We start from the raw sequence: 19,800 nt of genomic DNA on the forward strand, positions 1-19,800 counted from the left end.
CCAGTGTTCTACCTACTACACTACCCAGCTACCAATCCTTTTTTTTTTAAGTGAGGCAATTGGGGTTAAGTGACTTGCCCAGGGTCACACAGATAGTAAGTGTTAAGTGTCTGAGGCCGGATTTGAACTCAGGTCCTCCTGACTCCAGGGCCAGTGCTCTATCCACTGCGCCACCTAGCTGCCCCACATCCATCAGTTCTTAAGCCTGGCCATGACTGCAGGTCACTACCGCCATCCCGGAGGAACAGACTGTCGGGGTGGGGAGCCCTCCAAAGACACCCAGCTCAGTACTGGCTCCTGCAGCATCCTGAGCACTGGCAGGAGCCTCGTTCTCTCCTCTGGAACCTCCTGCCACTTGTGGAAGGTTAAAAAGTCCTTCCTGACACCGAGCTAAGTTCAGGCTCTTCAGGCTGGTTCTAGTGTTTTTTCTATGTAGAACAAGCGAGCTATTTTGGCTCCCCTTCTCTGAATACTAGAAGGCCACTCTCACATCCCCAAATACCTCCGGGGCCCAGAACCACAGAATCACAGGATTTTAGGGTTGGAAGGGAAGTCGCAGCCACCAGCTCCAGCCCTACACTCTACATAATGCACCTAGCAGGGGATCATCCAGCCTCCAAGGATGGGGAGCTCAAGGCACCAGGGGCAGCTCTAATAGTTAAGAAGCTCAGTGTCATCTGAAAGTCTGGCGTGTATGTCACTGGTAAATGTGTTTCCATGCATGGGCTGAGCACCCACTCCCGGTCCATCATCTGACAAGGTCTGAGCCCAGCTCGCTGGGTTGCTGTGTTATCTCCTACTCCACATCTCTTTATCTTCCCCAGGAGAATGGTGTGAGACATTTTACCACAGGCTATGCTAATATCAAGCATGTCTTTCATCAGCCTGTGTAGGAACGCTGCCAGAAAAGGAAATAAAGTGGGTCTGGTAGGACCATGACGGCTCTGGGTAACCAATGCTTCCCCTTGTACATGTTCACAGACCCTCTCTTTAATGATCCACTGTACAATTTTTGTTCAGCAGTAAGGTGGCGCCGTGGATAGAGTGCTGGCCTGGAGTCTGGGAGACTCGTCTTCCTGAGTTCAAATCCAGCCTCAGACACTTCCTAGCTGAGTGACCCTGGGCAAGTCACTTCACCTTGTTTGCCTCAGTTTCATCATCTGTAAAATAAGCTGGAAAAGGAAATGGCAAACCACTGCAGTATCTGTGCCAAGCAAACTCCAAACGGGGTCAAAGCCAAGCTCCCTGGCCTACAGCCCGCAGACAGTGTCCTCTTCCCTGGTGTTTAGTCCTCCTGCGCCTTGCCCCTTCTCGGGGGTCTTTCAAGTCCTGCTGACAGTGGCTCCAGTCACACCCACCAGTTTTCTGAGTACCCAAGGACGTCATTTTGTTCCTCAGGGGTGAGTGACTTGAACTTATCCAGGCTAACTGGGTGCTCGCTTCCTAGCTCCTTACTTAGTCTGAACATCAGCTCCCTACTAGCCATTAACGGCCTGATGACGGCATGCTCCCCAGTCCCCTCACCGTGCCCACCACCCTCCTCTGAATTAACTCCACTTTACACCAACGTTCCTTATAAACGCGGCCCCCAAGCTGGCCCCTGCAGGATCGAGAGGACGTGGGCAGAGGAGCCCATGTGACACTAACGCGGCCCCAGGTCGAGGCTGCTTGTTGGCAGTCATGTCTGTCTCTGCCGACTCAGGCTGAGCCTGGGAACTGGAGGCTCCGCTCCCTATTTATGTTCATCCATTTCAAGTCTTACTGACCAGATCTGGCCCAGAGTTCTGGTGTGCCAAGGTTCTAGGAGCTGAAGCCCCACTGTTCTTCAGCATATGAGCCATGCCCAGCTCCAGTCAGAGAGGAGAACCAGGCTTTGGAACAGCTTGGACCACATGCCCCCTCGAGCCTGTTGGAAGCTGTGATTCTCCAACCTGGAGTCTCGTCCAAGGTGAAGGAGCCAGTCAGTGGCTGGGCAGGGCTCGAGGTCAGGCAGGTCTGGGCAGCGGCCGCCCCTGAGGCCCAATAAGGAGAAGCCAACAAGACCGAGGCTCAGGCTGCTGAGCCTGGAACGAGAGGACATGTGGCAGCTACACCCTGCATGCTTACCCCGCCTCCCATCTCTGATCCCACCCCCTCCACCTCCCACTGCCTCCTCTAATGCACAGGTAGCTAGCTGCTCACCAGGTGAGCTGCAGTCGGGGCCAGCTCTGTGCCCCTAAGTGTATTCCTGGGCCTCCCAAGCCCAGGCTGCTGCACAGGCTAACACAGACCAAGCCCTGTGGGTACCTAGACAAAGCAGGATGGTGCTGCCTAGCAACGCAGGGCTCTGAGTCAAGGATGCTCACAGCCGCCCACCCACCATCGGCACACACACGCCCCTGTGCCTCAGACAGGGCTCAGCACTGCATGAATGGGAAATGTTCTCTGGAGAGCTAGCAATTCAGTCTAATGTGACCACCCCTTCTTATCACGGCTCCCAGCAGGCCAACCCCAGGTGGTCAGCTCTCTACGAGACACCAGTGAAGGCAAGGATGACCCAAAGGTGCTCAGACATGCCCTGTGAAGGTGTGCTGGGACTGTATTTGAATGTAACATGGATGAGGGTCATACGGGATAGGCCGACAAGGTGGAGGAGTCTCTCACACCGAGGAGGCCACAGATCTAGTGGGCTACCTCAAGTGGCTGACCCTGGATGCCTGATTTCAGAAGTCATAATTTTCCCAACCAAATAAGAAAGGCCACTATAAAGGTTTGATTCTCCAAATTCCCTGTCTTCCCTTGGCCCTACAACTAAATTCCTTCCCTACTCAGCTAAGAAAAGACTGAATCACCTCTTTGACTAGAACAAAGGACCAATGTCAGAGGGGCCAACAGCTGAAAGGGCCCAAGTTCCTGACAAAGGTCTCTGTAGAGGATGTGCCCAGGTAGACTGTGATACCTCCAAAACAATTTGGTATTCTACATCTCATTTTCAAAAATTTTTAAAAATAGTTGTGGGGCAGCTAGGTGGCGCAGTGGATAGAGCACCGGCCCTGGAGTCAGGAGTACCCAAGTTCATTAACACTTACTAGCTGTGTGACCCTGGGCAAGTCACTTAACCCCAATTGCCTCACTTAAAAAAAATAGTTGTGATTTTTTTTGGGGGGGGGGGCAGGGCAATGACAGTTAAGTGACTTGCCCAGAGTCATGCAGCTAGTAAGTGTCAAGTGCCTGAGGCCAAATTTGAACTCAGGTCCTCCTGAATCCAGGGCTGGTGCTTTATCCACTGCACCACCTAGCTGCTCTCCCCGCCTTTTTAAAAAATAGTTGTGATTTTTTTTTGGTGAGGCAGTTGGGGTTAAGTGACTTGCCCAGGGTGGTCTCACAGCTAGTAAGTGTTAAATGTCTGAGGCCAGATTTGAACTCAGGTACTCCTGACTCCAGGGCTGGTACTCTATCCACTGTGCCACCTAGCTGCCCCAATAGTTGTGATTTTTAAAAAATTAAGTTACCTAAGTCCATGTTTCTTTCATGATGAATAAGAATCTGGCCTCTGGGACTAAAGGGTCAATAAATGTTCAGATTTTAAAAGTAAATAAATAGGGGCAGCTAGGTGGCACAGTGGATAGAGCACCGGCCCTGGAGTCAGGAGTACCCGAGTTCAAATCCGGCCTCAGACACTTAACACTTACTAGCTGTGTGACCCTGGGCAAGTCACTTAACCCCAACTGCCTCACTTAAAAAAAAAAAAAAAGAATAAATAAATAAAATAGCCCTGGTGGAGTGTGTGGAGCACTCTAGGTATGCTGATGACATACTGGTGACAGCTGCACAAGTCTGTGATAACGGCCACTCTCTCAGGAGGACCGTTGCTCTCTGGATCGGCTACGTCTAACAGCTGTGGCCAAAGGATGCCACGTGAACCAGGAAGCCCCTTCTGGGAGACCATCCTTTCCCAAATCCTTTCCAAAGAGCCTTGGGCTGGATGGCGCCAACAACAAGGGCCTGACTAGCCCATCTATCAAGCTGGGGCTATAACAAGGGAAGGCCTGCAGGCCCCTTGAGTTCCGGTCAGGCTTTGGACAGAGACCAGAGCTGCCTGATCATTCACAGCCTAGGCCAGCCAGCGACCGCCCAAAGCAGGGACTTCATTTGGTTAGTGGCAGCGTAATTAGTGAAGCATCCTGGAAGGAAGGAGTTACTGGGCTCCTTCCCAAGCCCACGGGAAGTCAGAGGAGACATCACCCTCGTGGCAAGGGCAGCCGCCGCCCTCCACGGGCTGTCCTCACTCACCTTTCGGGGGCTGTCCAGGTAGGTTGGCGTGAGAGCCACGCTGCTGTTCTCTGCTGGATGAGCGGGGCCTTTGCCAGCATGCAGACTGGCCTGCTGTTCTCCCAAGCACCTAAAAGTGGGGGGAGAACGATCTGTGAGGCTCGATTCTGACACGCCGCCGGAGAAGCCCTGACCATCTCTTCCAGTTTTGTACCCACTCGGGCTTTCGCTTGGAGGCAGGAGAACCACGGGAGCCAATCCCACTCCTGCCACTGGCTGGCCACGAGGCCAGGAACGAGACTTGGGCCCTCTTGGCCCATTTTCTCTTCTGTGAAATGGTATTTCGCTCCTAGGCCCAAAGCAAATGAGAGACTGCTTTGTAAACCGTAGCTCTCTCTAAATGTCACCTGTTGCTAGGCCTGCAAGTCTTTCTTTACATACCCATCTTCCTCACCCACATTAGCAGATCCTTCATATCTGTATATACTCCCCCTAGCACAGTATTTAGCCTAATATATGTTTGTCAAATGATATCTAGCACTGAAAGGCCTTTCACTTAGGCCACTTTTCCCCATCTCTGGGCTTCAGTTTCCTTATCACAAACAGAGGATCCCCAAGGGACCTCCCAGGCCTAGCCAGTGTTCTTTCACTGACCCGGGGCAGGGGGTCCTCCACAAACATGGCAAATTAGCGACCAGCTCAGGAGGCTCAAGCTGCCCAGAATAAAAGATTCCACAGAAGGATGGAGCCTGTTTCTACCATGCAGGAGTCGCCCAAGCTCCCATCGCTCACAGTGGGCAGGAGCTCAAGGCTCCGCGTGGGCACGAAATGAGAATCTGGGGCAAGACAGTGATTTCCAGCTTTCTCCCCGCCTCCAGCCCTTCTGCCAAGGGGTCTGGCCAACGATCTAACATTTCAAATGGGAGACGCCTTCTCCTGGGCCACCAAATCATCACCCACTTGAGAAGTCGTGACAGCATCTAGTGAGGCCGCCTCTCTGCAAAGCGGCGGCGGGGGGTGGGGGGGGGGCGAGGGGAAGAACATCCCAGGACCCCTGGCCGCCATCCCGCCTAGCCAGATGCCTGCGGCGACTCCTGCAGCAGGCTCCTGAGGCCGAGGTGGCCCAAAGGGCATTGATGGGACCATAGACTCAAGTGTAGGGGGTGACAAGCCTGCGAAGGGCCAGTCTGCGGAGGGAGAAGAATGGTTGGGACTGAGTACAGGGGGTGGGGGAGGAGGTGTCCAGGAGGACGCCACAACAGCAGACCTGGGCGGAGGACTGAGTGCCAAACCTCCACTGAAGGGAGGCCAGTTCAGGCGTCTCCTCCCTCGCCTGGCTGCCCTACTCTGTGCACCAACTTCTTCACCAGGCCCCCTCCTCAAGCACCCACACACACACCTTCCATTCACTGTCTTCCCCCATAAGACTGTGAGCTCGAGGGGAGGAGGGATTATCACTTAGCACAGGGCCTAGCACACAGTAGGCACTTCATCTCACAGCCATCATTAGGCCACGAGTTCTGTCAGAGTTGGGTATGTGTTTTTGCCTTTCTTCACATCCTCGGTGCTTAGTATACAGGAAGTGCATACTAAGTGCTTATTTACTGAGTCTCCCTGGTATGGTAGGCTCTGTTCCATGCACATCCACACCCCTTTGATCTCCATATGTTTCCTATTCTCTCTCCCAGGGGAATAAGTGCTGCATTCAACCACAGGGGGAACCCACCAAGCAGAGGCCAGCTGGGGTCTTTCCTCAGCCCAAGGAGCATAATAGGGAACTGGCTCCCCTGAAGATAGCAGTGGGTAGAGTCCTGGACTGAGTTCAAATCCAGCCTTAGACACTTCCTGGTTGTGTGACCCTGAGCAAGTCACTCTACCTTTGTCTGCCTCACCTGTGAGCTGGGGATAATAATAGCTCCTCTGTTCCAGGGCTGTTGTGGGGATGGAGTCAGATAATATTTCTAAAGTGAGTGGCAATCTTTCATGTGCTGCTATCATCAGTGCTGCCCCTGGGTCTTCTTCCTCTCAATCTACATTTGCACATTCACTGCCTGGGAGGGGACTTGCTCTGCTTGACTTCAAAGAGCTAGGGGCGATGGGTCGTTGAGGGGCTGCCTGGGGTGTTGTCATTCTCCCCCAGGCCTTGCCCGTCTCACTTGGGGACCACTGGAGTCTCCCAGCTGGCCTCACCTCTGGGCCTCCCTCGCCTTCCTGAAAGACAAGTTTGACCTTGACCCACAACATGCAATGGTTTGCTCCCAGTGCTTTCAGGCCAAGGTCCAAGTCCAGAGGCCCACCAGAGCCAGGGGAAGGAGCCTCGGAGAGAACATACTCTGACCCACTGACCTCACAGTGCAGGAGATCATAGAAGCGGAGGGAAGGAGCCCCGGCGCTCGCTCATACAACTGCTCCATTGCAGCTGACAGAGCCGGGTCACACAGAGGCGGAGGATGAAGGCAGAGGATGGATGCCCGAGGCCTCTCGCTCCAAATCCAGTGACCTCCCACGCAACCAACATCCAAAGGTCTTATAGCCTGGTCCCCAGGGTCCTCACCACCTGGCCCTGCCCTTCCTGACCACTCTGAGCCTCCACTAAATCCAAGACTTCCGAGGAGCCGCAATCTCCACCTAGGTCAGTCTTTCACCACCTTCACTCCTGCCCTGGGCCCCGACTCCCGACTAGGGCTGGCTCCAGTCATGTTTCCCCTCCCTCCCTGAACATCTTGTGGCCAGCCCCTCCTCCTGCCCTACCCCCATTCCAACCCGCCCCCCCCAACTCTCCAGCTCTGGATCCAGAAGCCAACGGCCCCAGTCAAAGCCAGTGTGAGTCAGCCTCTGCCTGACTGCTCTCAAAGAGTCTAGGATGGGACGGTCACCTCTGAAGAGTCCCATGATTTCTGATTCACTTCCTCCTCGTTATTACTTCAACCTTTTAGAAGAAAAGACCATCATTAGCTGTCATTGTACAGTTCTCTGCTTCACTGTAGGTGGACGGTCCAAAGGCACAGACCATGAGACTCCCGGGCCTCCCCATTCTGTGGGACTCTCATCCTTGTGATCCCCCACAGGGAGGCCCCCCAACCTTCTGGGGGCCTTCTTCTGGGTCCCTCCAGGTGTGGCTCTCACACCCCTGGGGTCCCTGACACTCTCAGGGGGTCTTCGAGGACCAAACAATTTTCATAATATTATAATGTCAAGTGTTTATCCAAATACTCCTCCCCCTTGCCAAGTGCATATGTGTACAAGGCCAGACTTTCTTCAAATACTTCACCAAAACAACATTATCACAACAGACTGAAAGCAGGAGCCGTGGGAGAATCCAGCTGTCTCCTAGTAAGGCAGACATGGAAGAAACTGGCAAAAAACATGTAAAACAAGGTCCCTTCTCATGACATTTTTTTGAGCTGGAAAAGTTATTTTTCATTTAAAATGCTAAGTTAGGGCTATGGGGCTGTGCATGCCCTTTGACCCAGCAATTCCACTACTAGGGCTGTATCCCAAAGGGATCATAAAAAAAGGAAAAGGACCCAGATGAAAAAAAATATTTCTAGTAGCTCTTTTTTGTGGTGGCAAAGAACTGGAAATGGAGAGGATGCCCATCAATCAGGAAATGACTAAACAAGTTGTGGTATATGAATGTAATGAAATATTATTGTGCTGTAAAAAACAATGAGCAGGGGCAGCTAGGTGGCCCAGCGGATAGAGCACCGGTCCTGGAGTCAGGAGGACGAGTTCAAATCCGGCCTCAGACACTTAACACTTACTAGCTGTGTGACCCTGGGCAAGCCACTTAACCCCAATTGCCTCACTAAAAAGCAAAAACAAAAACAAAAACAATGAGCAGGAGGAGTTCAGAGAAACCTGGAAGGATTTAAGTGGACTGATGCTGAGTGAAGTGAGTAGAACCAAGAGAACATTGTACACAGTAACAACAACAGTGTGTGATGATCAACTGGGATAGACTTAGCTCTTCCCAGCAATACAATGATCCAAGACAATTCCAAAGGACTCATGATGGAAAATACTCTCCACACTCAGAAAAAAGAACTGTGGAATCTGAATGCAGATTGAACCAGACTGTTTCTACTTTTTTTTTTCTATTTTTGAAGTTTTCCCCTTTTGTTCGGATTCTTCTTTCACAATGTGATTGTACATATATAACCTATATCAGATTGCTTTCTGTCTTGGGGAAGGGGGAGGGAAGGGAGGGAGAGAAGGAGAAAAATTTGGAAATAGAAATCTTATAAAAACAAATGTTGATAAAGCCCTGGATTCAGGAGGACCTGAGTTCAAATCTGACCTCAGACACTTGACAGTTACTAGCTGCATGACCCTGGGTAAGTCACTTAACCCTCACTGCCCTGGCCACAAAAAAATGCTGAAAACTAACTAAAGGTTTTGTGTTTTTTTTTAAAGCCATGTTAACATGTGATGGGTTTGTTATTTTGAAATTATTTAAGATCTATTGTAATAATTTATTAGCATTCTTTCCTAATAAGGTCAATAGCAGTAGCTGTAACCCATATGAATAGAAGCCCACAGTCATTTCTAAGAGTGTGATGGGACCCTGAGGCCCAGGTTATGAGGACCGTTGGCTGAGCTGCCCACAGCATGCTCCCAAGGGAGGCTGTTCTGGCCTCTTCTCATCCTTGAATGTCCAGGTTCTCTCTGGCAGCCCTCTCTACAATGACATTCTTGGCCTCCTTATTTCCATCATGTCCCTGTCCACCATGCTGAGAGTGGGTCACAGCTTTCATTCTTCAGTGACACTGTATGCCTTGAGTGGCCGCCAGGGAGCAGTGCTGGAGAACACTGAGGTCAAGAGAGGAGCCAGTAGTCACCATCTCCCCAAGGCTGGCCTGTGCTTCTTCCTCCTCCTCCTCCTCTTCATCTCTGGACTCCTGAATGGGCCCATCCCCAGGGGCCGTGTAAGGTACACATCCTGAGGGAGCTGCACCACCGGCTGGCTGTCACCCGCAGGCCAAAATCCGGAGAAGCAGCATTATTTGTGCCCTTGGTTTTACCTCTATGAATAATGAGGCCAAACTCTTGAGTAATTATGGATCTCACGTAGGAGCCTGTGGCGTGATCTAGGGCATGATGCAATCAGCACAAAGTCACCTGCAAGCAGGGGTGCCTGAAGGACACCCCAACATCTCTGGGGAAGCCTCTTCCACATGGGATTGGTGGGGGGGACACCCTCCAAACACCTTTGATGAGCATTTACCTCCCAGCTTTGGCGCTCATTTGCCATCTTGAATCAGAGGGCCATCCAGCAAGGCTCCCAGTTGTTACGCCCTTCAGAGAATCTCATGAACTCAAAAATATACAAGGGGGCCGCCATGTTGGAGATGAGCTTCCCCTGTAGCGGTCTGCTCTCCTGGGCGGCCCAAGAGTCGCTCGTTAGTGCCACGAGCGGAAGAACAAAGGGATGGCGCACCCTCTGCACCTTTGGTCTATTACGTGGCAGAAAGGACACGGTCTGCGGCAGAATGTGGTCTGTGGAAAGCTGCCGGGCACCTCCTTCTACCATTGGCAAGCAGGCAGGTAGTGGACTTCTCACAGGCTGGAGCGCGTACACATGCTGGTTCTGAAGATCACCTTGGGGGAGGGGATGATGATAGTGGTGGTGGTGGTAACCGTTGAAGGAGCATGGTTTTTTCTAAGAATGTAGTAACTAACCCCTCCCCCACTTTCAGATATCTTTAAACCCCACCCCTTCTTCCCTCAGAACCTCATCTCCTGCGGCTCCGGCCTCCTCTGCCTGTCCTAGTCTGGCTGCTCTTCCCATCTGGTTTTGGGAAGGAACTGACAGAAAAGAGTTTCAGAAATCCTGACGGATCTTTTCCTTTCTTCCTGAAGTATTGTCCTCCTTCCAATGACATCCTTAATGCTCTATGAATGACACCACCTAACGAGGCCTCTTGCCAAGGATTCTAGAAGCTTGATTCCCCTCGGCGGCTTCTGAATCTTTTAGGAAGCGAGTCTGTTCATGGGCTTCCATCATTCTCCTTTAAGTGTTTATCTAGGGAAGGGTACGGCCACACCAGTGCTGGCAACCAAAGTGAACCAGATTTGTTTCTGGGTTAAAGAGCAAGCAGCCTGGGGTTACTGACAGACCAGACCATAGGCCAGGTGAGCTGAGAACGTGCCGCTCCTTAAATCTTACCACCTGGGACCCCTTGAAGCTTGGGATAGTTCATCCTGGAGGCAGCGCCCCACTTTAAGGAGTCAAAAGTCAAGAAATAGGCTGGCAAGATGAGCAGGCAGAGGGGGCAGCTAGATGGCGCAGTGGTTAAAGCACCGGCCCTGGATTCAGGAGGACCTGAGTTCGAATCTGACTTCAGACACTTGACACTTACTAGCTGTGTGACCCTGGGCAAGTCACTTAACCCCCCACTGCCTACCAAAAAAAAAATGAGCAGGCAGAACAAGGTGTGGACCATGGAAGGTTTCTTTGGTGACAAGATTGAAGTGCACCCTCAGAAGAGGAGAGCAATGTCAGGGCTCCTACATCCAAAGCTTCCAAGAAAAATATGAATTGGTCTCAAGCCATAGAAGTGCTCAAAAAGGACTTTGAAGATAAAGTAAGAGAGGTAGAGGGAAAAGTGAGAGTGATGCAGGAAAGTCATGAGAAAAAAGTCAACAGCTTGAAAAGCCAAATGGAAAAGCTCTCTGAAGAAAATAATTGCCTGAGAATTAGGATTGAACAAATGGAAGCTAGTGACTTTATGAGAAACCAAGACACAATAAAGCAAATCCAAAGGAATAAAAAATAGAGGGCAATGTGAAATATCTCCTTGGAAAAACAGCTGACCTGGAAAACGTTTATCTACAAATGGACATTGGGAGCCGGTGCTGTCCTCAGCTGCTACATCTTTGGAATTGGCCAAAAACATCAGTTAAGGTGGTTTCCAGCTTCTTTGGGACTCCTCACGGTTTGACACAAGTCAAACATCCTAAGGAAATGTTGTCCTTCTTTCTCGAAGAGAGGACTATGGTATCAGAAGGTGATGTCATGACTTGCAGTGAATTGGATTTCAGTGCGGGAGGGCTGTTCAAAATCACCAGCCTCACTCTCCTCCAGAGTCATCTGGGTCCAGCAGCAAGATATACATCAGGATGACTAGAGATGGCCCCGGATGATGGAGGCAGTCAGGGTTAAGTGACTCACTCAGGGTCACACAGTTAATGAGTGCCAAGTTATCTGAGGCTGGATTTGAACTCAGGCCCTCCTGACTCCAGGGCCAGTGTTCTACCCATTGCACCACCCAGCTGCCCCCTCCTGAGGAAATGGTGATTATCTGGGTGAGTATCTATTACTTTATTCTTTACCCATTTTTCAGGGTCAAAAATTTGTTTAAAGAGGCTGGGCTTGCCTCAATTGTACCCAATGGTATCTGCTTTTTATTTTTTTCTTTCAGTCTGGTACAGATTGTGACTGATGGTGATTTGAAAATGTCCACATTGGCACTAGTCATTTCCCGCCCACCAGACTACAACCCATTCCATTTGTGGTGACACCGTGATGTAAGAACAACAACAAGAACAGCTGACGCGGCCCCCACTCTGTGCCGGGCACCATGCTGGGCGCTCTGCTATGATCGTCTCATTGGATCCTCACAGCAGCCAAGAGGTAGGTGCCATTATTATTCTACTTGTACGGATAAGGAAACTGAGGCAAACAAGGGTTCACTTGTCCAGGGTCACACAGCTCGTAAATATCTGGAGCCACATTTGAACTTGGGTCTCCAGACTCCAGCCTGGACAGCTGCCAACATTCTCCCAGAAGGGAATCATGATACCCAAGTCACTCGTCCAGTATTACAGCGCGTGGTGACTTAGCCAGAAGGTGGCTTCAGTTCTCTACTGTCTCTACATCTTTCTCTAACTCTCTGCTACAAAGGGGGCAGAGAGAGGGGCCCCCAACCCCGCCCCTAGCCACCCCCACCCCTGAGCCCTCACAACCCCTAGCCCCCCCACCAGATTCAAACAGAACCGGGAGACGTTTACCAAAAGAAACAAAAATACCAGAGAGCACAGAGAACGTCCCACTGAGGCTAAGTCCGGCTGCGGCCCCGCAGCAGGGACCCCTTTGGGTCAGCCTCACACACGCCCCACACCCCCTCCACAAACATCTCCGGCCTCCTCAGAAGGAGGGGTTGCTACCGTTATCACCAGCAAATCACCAGAAGAACAAACATCCCGCTTGTTCAGGAAGCCGGTATCTGCCTCTCCCCGCCCAAGTGGTGATGTCACTGTCACATGCAAGCACGTGCACTCTTCCTCTCCCCCACTTCCTTCTCCCCCCCCCATCTTATGGCTTCTCAGGCCGACATGAGCCAATCTCTTGCTATTATCCCAGGGTCAAAGATTCAGAAGGGACCCTAGAGACCATCAAGTCCAACCCCCTCATTTTACAGAGACCCAGACAGGGGAAGGGACTTTCCCAAGGTCATACAGGTCCTAAGCAGCAGGATTTGAACCCAGCTCCTCTGGTTCCACTAGCAGTCAAGTTCCCTTCACACATCCAAGGACAAGGCCCTGTACCAGGCGTGGCGAGCCTGAAGAGCAGACTGGGCAGGGGCATGACTGCCGTCTCTGGAGCACGTGAAAGGCTGACCCAGGGCTGGTTCTGCTTGGCCCCGAGGGCAGGGTGCACAGGGGCCAACCAGCCGTGGCCGGAGCGGCTTACAAGGTGGCGGGTACCCCTGGCCAGCTGGACAGCACGGCTGCCGAGGCCTCTCCCCACTCCCCCATGACTCCGTGCCCCAAAGTACACGCCTCTAAGGGAGTGCTTGCAGAAGCCCCACACCAGGGGTCTGCTCTGTCCCCAGGACTGGGCTCATTGTGTGTGGTTGTTTCATGAGCTATTGGGGCCAGCACCCTCACCCCCAGAGGCACCGCACCTCTCTGCCCTTAGCTGGGCCAGCCCAGCCTCTTCCTGAACCTGCTAGTGTGGGCACTATTGGCAGAGCCCAAGAGGCCTCTGAGTGTATCTGAGGCCCAGCAGAGGCAGGGCCTGAGCCTGCGCCACTCGCTGTCCCCCACCCCCCATCTCTCTCTAAACCCTGCCCCTTGCTCAAGCCGGGCCTCCCTGACGACTCCGCCTCATCACCCCTGCCCTGCTAGGACCACAGCCTCCACTTATAGAAGAGCCAGCCTCCCCACAATGACTCCCTCGAGGGTGGAGGCCCCGGGCATACCCGAGGCCACACAGGCATTAAGGCTCCATGTAAGAGTGAGGGGCTCAGTGCCCTCCGTCACGTGGGCATTTCTGGTGGTTGAAAGGGCAGGAGAGGAAGCTAGAGACAACAGTGAGGCCTGAGAGAAGATCCCAGGGAGATTCCCCAGAAGGCCACCCGCCAACCCTCCCCCGAGGCCCGGGCACTCACTTCTGACTGGCCTCCATCTCCAGCAACGCCGAGAGGGCCGATGTCCCCTTCTTTCCAACCGGGGGCCCCGCGGGCTCCAGGGAGTGGGCAGGGAGGGGGCCGGCCATCTGCAAGCCCTTCATGCCTGCCCCTTTCTAGGGAGAGAGGAGGGGGAAGGACATCAGCAGAGAGCGTCCCCTCGGTGCCTGCCACCCCCAGACCCTCGATGGAGGAAGCCCGAGCCTGCCTTGGGAGCAGTTTTATCCAAAGACCAATCACTCAGGTAAGCTGTCCTGTGAGTGAGGAAGGCCAGGCCCCCCCGAAGGACTGGGGTGTCTCTCTGTCTCAGTCCCCGCTAACCTCGCTCGCTCCCTCCCTCCCTCTCTTTCTCTCCGTCTCTCTCCTTCCTGTCCCTCCTCCCCCCCCAATCTCACAAACTTGCACCATCTATCTCTACCTCTGACAGTGGAAGACACCCCGACTGTAAAATCTGAACAAGAGAAGGAAAGACCCGAGCAGTCCCTCCCTGACAGGGGGTCACCGAGCTTGTGTGGAAACCTTTCAGGGTCATGTTTAAGAGACCCAGGGCAGCTGAAGGGGGCACCGGGCTAGACAAGGCGGAGCTGAGGTGTGTCGTCAGCTCACCCGTATCATGCGGTCCGAGCGATGCCGCCGCCGGATGCGGTTCAAGCCCTCCATGAAGCGGATAAAGCCATCTAAGAGCTGCCACTCTTCCTCATCCGAGCGTGGCTTGTCCCCGTAGATGTCACAGTGTGCCTCGCCTTCAGTGATGCGTTTGGTGGCTGTGACGCACGCGGGGAGCAGCAGGAAGCGTGTTCTCCAGAATTTCAGTGATTCGATTAAACTACAGAGGCCCAAGAGGCCAGGAAAGAGAACCAGCATTATCACCACAGACTCCAACAAAAACTCCCATTTACTTAAGAGTTTCTCGAGCACAAATGCATGACATCCTAGGGCCAGAGAGAATGACAACGCCAATGCAGTCCAACTAGCCTCCTTTTACGGGGGAAGAAACTGAGGCCCAGAGAGGGAGACGGCTTCCCCAGGTCTGTCCCACAAAAAGCAAGTGAGAGACATTCAATCACTCCACCAGATTGGCTGAGTAGGAAATATGATGCGCAAACCCAGGAGCCAAGGGACGCATCAAACAGTAAACATGAGTGAGAAATCACAAGGCTTAAAGCAAGGTTCAACTGTTTACACTGTTATATGGGGAGATGACACAGGGGACCCCCCCCCGAACTTCATCCACACCTGGGGTCCTGGAGGGAGGCTAATTAGACAGAGCCTGGGCGTGCTTCTCTTATGTTGGGGTGTTTTCAAAGGAAGAATGGGAGAGGGAGAAAGAAGGATGCACCAACAGAAGGGTGGGGAGGAGAAGAATGTAAAATGATCTTATACCAACAGGGTGTGAAAAGAGGAGTTCCTAAAATAAAGATGGGGCACTGCTTGGGAGAGGGGGCAGCAGATGACACTTGGCCCTCACTCTCCTCTGAACTGGTTAAAGAAGGGAAGACACACACACACACAGTACAGAAATCCATCCGACCCGGTACAACCTTACTCAAGCTAATACAAACTAAAAAATAAATCGTCTGTGACAGACCCAGTTTCCTGAGCCATCCCTTCTTCTGCTTCCTGGTGACTGTGGAGTGGGCACAGCCATGCCCCGCAGAAGGCAGAAACAGGCCCCCTTCTCCTCCTCTTCCTCTCCCCCTTTTGTTTTCATCTCACTTTCATTTTCTACTCTACCCTTCCCCTTCCCTCCCCCTCCCACATATTAAGGCAGGGTTCTGTGAGCTGCTGCTATAAGGAACACGGACCAGTGGAGCGAAGCGCTCAGTGAGGCACCTGGCCCACCATGGGCGCTATGGCGCCCACACCATACCGCTGTCATCATCATCGGTATGGTTACCGTCAGGCACCTGCCCTACACCCTGACTGGACAGTGGCCCAGAGGGCCTTGAGGTGCAGATCAGACGCACATCTCTGGACGGCTCATGGAGGGACTGGCCTTGCTGAGCCACCCCCATCTGTAACAAGGATTCTGCTTCCTTTTCGCAATTTGGCGGGAGATGGGGGTTGGGAGGGAGACCAGAGAAATGCTCGCTATTTTTTTAAAGTTCAAAACAAAAAAGAGTTGCTGAGAGCACCTGGATCCCACAGCAGTGTATGGCAAAGGTGGGACTTTATCCCACATCTTCCTGGGGCCACGGCCTGCCCTCTATCCACTAGCACAAAGCCTCTTAAACTGTGGGTAGTGACCCCAGATGGGGTCGCGTGACTGACAGCAGGGACCACGAAAAACTTTGCAACAGAAAAAGGTTTAGGTGCCCACATACCCAAGGTTATATAAAAATGTCTAGGGCAAAAAGGGGTCACGAGAGGAAAAAGATGAGGAAGCCCTGCGCTATAACACGCAGCCTCCCGGCAATGGAGAACAAGAACAACCACAGCTCAGCCAAAGCAGTCCCCGTGAGCCCGGTCTGGCAGCGGGCACAATGCCCCACACCTGGAGCCCCCCAGCCTGCAGAGACACGGTCAGCAAATGCTCTGAAAGCCCTAACTCTGATCCCATGTGATCATGGGCAGGGCCCAAGCTCCCAGAGCCTCAGTCTCCCCAGCAGTAGCAGAGGAAAGCCCTGTGACCGTGAGCACGGCCCCGGCCTGGGGCTGACCTGAAGTCTTCGGAGCCCGCCGAGCAGATGTACTGATCCAGGTAATTCCACTTGTATTCCTCCAGGCGCTCGTGGGAGAATTCCACCCAGCAGGAGACAAACTCGGAGTCCGAGTGGGAGGGGCACAGGCTGTAGGTGTAGCTGATCTGGGCAGACTCATAGGGATACCTGGAAACCAAGGCCACCCGCTTCAGCATGGCTGGCCATCAGAGCCAGAGACACCCTCCCCCCATCACAACATCTCCTACTCCCTGGGGGCAGGACACCCAAAAGACTCACTTGGGCAGGTATCGGGTGACGGTAATGATCTTGTCCTTCAGCGTCACTTTGTGGAAAGTGCGGCCCATACTCAGCCAGTACTGGTCTTCCTCCTCGGGACGATTCCGAGACACAAGGCCTAGGAGAAAGGAAGGGCAAAGAGCTGTCTCTGACTCTAGTCCAGGAGGACGGACCCAGGTCCGGCACTGACGGGGCTTGGAAACCATCCCACGAGGACACAACCAATTCAGAGCAAACTGGGGAGACCTGAGTGACACCGAGACCCCCCGGCAGAGTCAGGAGAACGATGTCTGCAATAGCAAGATCATAGAGACGAACGGCCTGGAAAGGCAGAGGACTGAGGACGAAACACGCCACCCCCTCCTGACACAGGGGACGGGTGCAGGAGGCAGAAGCACAGACACCCACAGCTCTGGCAGATCTGGGCTGTGCTTCACTGGCCTCTGCTTATTTGTTAGAAGGATCACGTTTTTCATTTCTTATTGGATGTGGCTGCAAAAGGGGGAACAGAGAGAAGAATCAGACCCTCCCCCCAAAAAAGGTGCAAAAGGTGGTCACTGAAGCATTTTAAAAACTGGACAGAAAAGACAAGTTCAGAGGGAGACACAGACCAGTAGAACAGCTTTAAAAGTAACACAACAGGAACAGCTCGGTGGGTGCAGTGGATAAAGCACCAGCCCTGGAGTCAGGAGGACCTGAGTTCAAATCCAGCCTCAGACACTTGACACTTACTAGCTGTGACCCTGGGCAAGTCACTTAACCCTCACTTTCCCACAAAAGGAAGGAAGGAAGGAAGAAGGAAAGAAAGGAAGAAAGAAAGAAAAGAAAGTAACACAATGAGGTTATTCTAGACTTTTTTTTTTTTAAAAAGTAAGCTGTATATAACAGATTCAGTTCCACATACAATCCTCTTTTTCTGTCCTACTTAGTAAGTAGGAGTGTTTGCTGCTGCTGCTTCTGTTTGGGGAGGGGGGGGTATTTGTTAAACTGACAATTTCTAAAAATTTTACCCAAAAGAGGTACTACCTATGAAACTTGAATGATTATTTCTAAGGCAAGCAGAAAATCTCAGAACCTTAGACTTAAAAACAATAATAACCAACATAATAACAGACCATAAGAGATGAAAGGAACCTTAATCATCACGTGGCTGCCACTTTCTCCCCCGATGGTCCCTCCTCCAGAAGAGCCCGGCCTGGCCCCACAGGCAGACGATCATAGCCCCTCGCTGGCTTGGCTCTGACTCGCCAGCTTTCACCATCATAGGGACCTTCTCTCCTCCTCCTCCCTTCTGTCTCTCCCTTTAGGAGATGTCTCCCCCATTGGAATGGGAGCTCTTTGAGGGCGCCTGTGTCTGTGTTCCCTGGGTGCTCAGCACAGAGCCTACTCCCAGTTAAGTAATAAATCCTTACCAACTTGGTCTAAGAGGCCCCCTAGCCAAACCCCACCATCCCTTGCTGTTGTTGTTCAGTCATGTCCGACTTCCCGTGACCCTATTTGGGGTTTGCTTGCCAGAGACACTGGGTTCTGCCATTTCCTTCCCCAGCCCACTTTACAGATGAGAAAACTGAGGCAAACAGGATGAAGTGACCAGCCCACGGTCATACAACTAGGAAATGTCTGAGGACAGATTTAAAATCAGGTCCTCTCGATTCCAGGCAGCACCCCCTAGCTGCCCCATCTACAATAGCCTTAGACAAGGGACTGATCAGCCTCTTTCTCAAGCTCTCCAGTGACAAAACAAGGAACATATTGGACCCGGGCGATCTTCCAGAACAAAACGGTCCCTTTACGCTCTAGGTCCAGCCAAACTGGCCTAGTTCCATCTCCCGCCCCGTCCCCTTTCTTCCGATTGTTCCCCACATCTGGAAATGGCTGCCTTCCTCCCCTGCCTCCTGGATTCCCTCCTTCCCTTCCAGGGGCAGCACACATGCCTTACACAAGACCCTTCCTGATCCCTCCAGTTATCAGGTATTTACTTCGCACATATTTTTGTTAACACATCCCATCCTTGCCTCCTCCCCAGCAGAATGTGAGCTCCAGAAGGACAAAGACACTGGTTTAAAGAGGATCAAGGTAGAGTCTCACAGGGAGGTGTGACTAAAGAACAGATTATCTGAAAAATGGGGGGAAGGCTTGTGTCACGCCCGGTGGGACAGGGCGGCCAAGGGAGCCAACAAGAAGTCTGAGGTTCCTTAATTAAGAGAGGGGCAGAGTCGGTGCCTAGGGAGAACCACCTCTGATCAGAGCGCTTCGGCACTTGGCACTGCACCAAGACAAGGTTGGGCAGGGATAGGCTGGGCCGTGTCCAGGAGAGGCAGCCAAGATGAGGGCCCACATGGATCAGCGGGGAGGCCTGGAGATGTTCAGCTTGAAGAAGGTAAGATTTAGGGGAGACAGGAGAGCTGCTGTGAGCCTTGTTCTGCCAGAGACCCAGAAGGCAGCCCCAGGGGCAAGGGGGGAACAGCTACATAGGACAGGCAGGCCTCCCTCACGTGAGGAGAAGCTTCTTCACCAGGAGCAAGGGCTGCCCACCCCAAAGTGGAACAAGGTGCTTGGGCTGCGATAGAATCCCACCTACAGCCAGGCTTCAAGCAAGGCTGAGGCCCACTTGTCCAGGAGACTGCGGAGGGGACTTTAGCTCTGGGACAGAGTGGTCAGTCATCAAGAATCTAGAGACAAAAGCAAGAGGGGCCCTGCCTTCAGGGAGCTTATATTTGTGGGGGTTTGGGGAGGAGGGAAGGGTCTTACTCTCCACCTTGTGTTCTGTCCACTGCACTACATCCAACTGGAGGACAAGGAGCTACAACACAGAATGGCCAGTGAACGAGACGACGAGGACAAGACAGTGCAGGAGAGAGATGGAGGGAGGTGGGGGGCGGGTATGGTCCGTGCAGACGGCCCCTTGCCAAGACCAGTCAGGACGGGGCAGATCTTCCCCTGCAGAGCAGCGTCTGGCCACGGGCACCAAGGACTCCTCCTGACCCTGGGCCACTGGGCATGTTTGTTAGGGCCTGACGCCGAGTGGGGAGGGCTGGCTAGCACTCTACAGGATGGGCAGGACCCCCAAAGAGTCTAATGGCTAAGAAGATGACAGAAGGCCAACAAACTGGCTCAAAGGGGCTGCAGTCGAGGGAGGCCGCAAGGGGCCCTGAGGCTTAGGGAACAGCGAGGATGGTGCCAGGCACTGCCGCTTA

At 52.8% G+C, this 19,800-nt stretch overlaps 1 protein-coding gene across 8 annotated transcripts in view; it reads right to left on the minus strand.

The window, feature by feature from the left end:
• The window catches only part of DEPDC5 (DEP domain containing 5, GATOR1 subcomplex subunit), a 112,066-nt gene that overhangs the window by 20,839 nt on the left and 71,427 nt on the right, over positions 1-19,800 (minus strand). For all 8 annotated transcript variants that reach the window (XR_006356338.1, XM_044002189.1, XM_044002221.1 and 5 more), the window contains 5 exons: positions 16,604-16,721; positions 16,325-16,492; positions 14,271-14,490; positions 13,647-13,780; positions 4,273-4,381 (listed from right to left, as the gene is read on the minus strand). Coding sequence is in view for 7 of the 8 variants with exons in the window: in XM_044002189.1 (XP_043858124.1) it covers positions 4,273-4,381; positions 13,647-13,780; positions 14,271-14,490; positions 16,325-16,492; positions 16,604-16,721 (749 nt within the window). In the remaining variant the exon portion in view is untranslated. The remainder of the gene's footprint in view (positions 1-4,272; positions 4,382-13,646; positions 13,781-14,270; positions 14,491-16,324; positions 16,493-16,603; positions 16,722-19,800) is intronic.

Source organism: Dromiciops gliroides, chromosome 1 (assembly GCF_019393635.1).
Source record: "Dromiciops gliroides isolate mDroGli1 chromosome 1, mDroGli1.pri, whole genome shotgun sequence".
Taxonomy (NCBI): domain Eukaryota; kingdom Metazoa; phylum Chordata; class Mammalia; order Microbiotheria; family Microbiotheriidae; genus Dromiciops; species Dromiciops gliroides.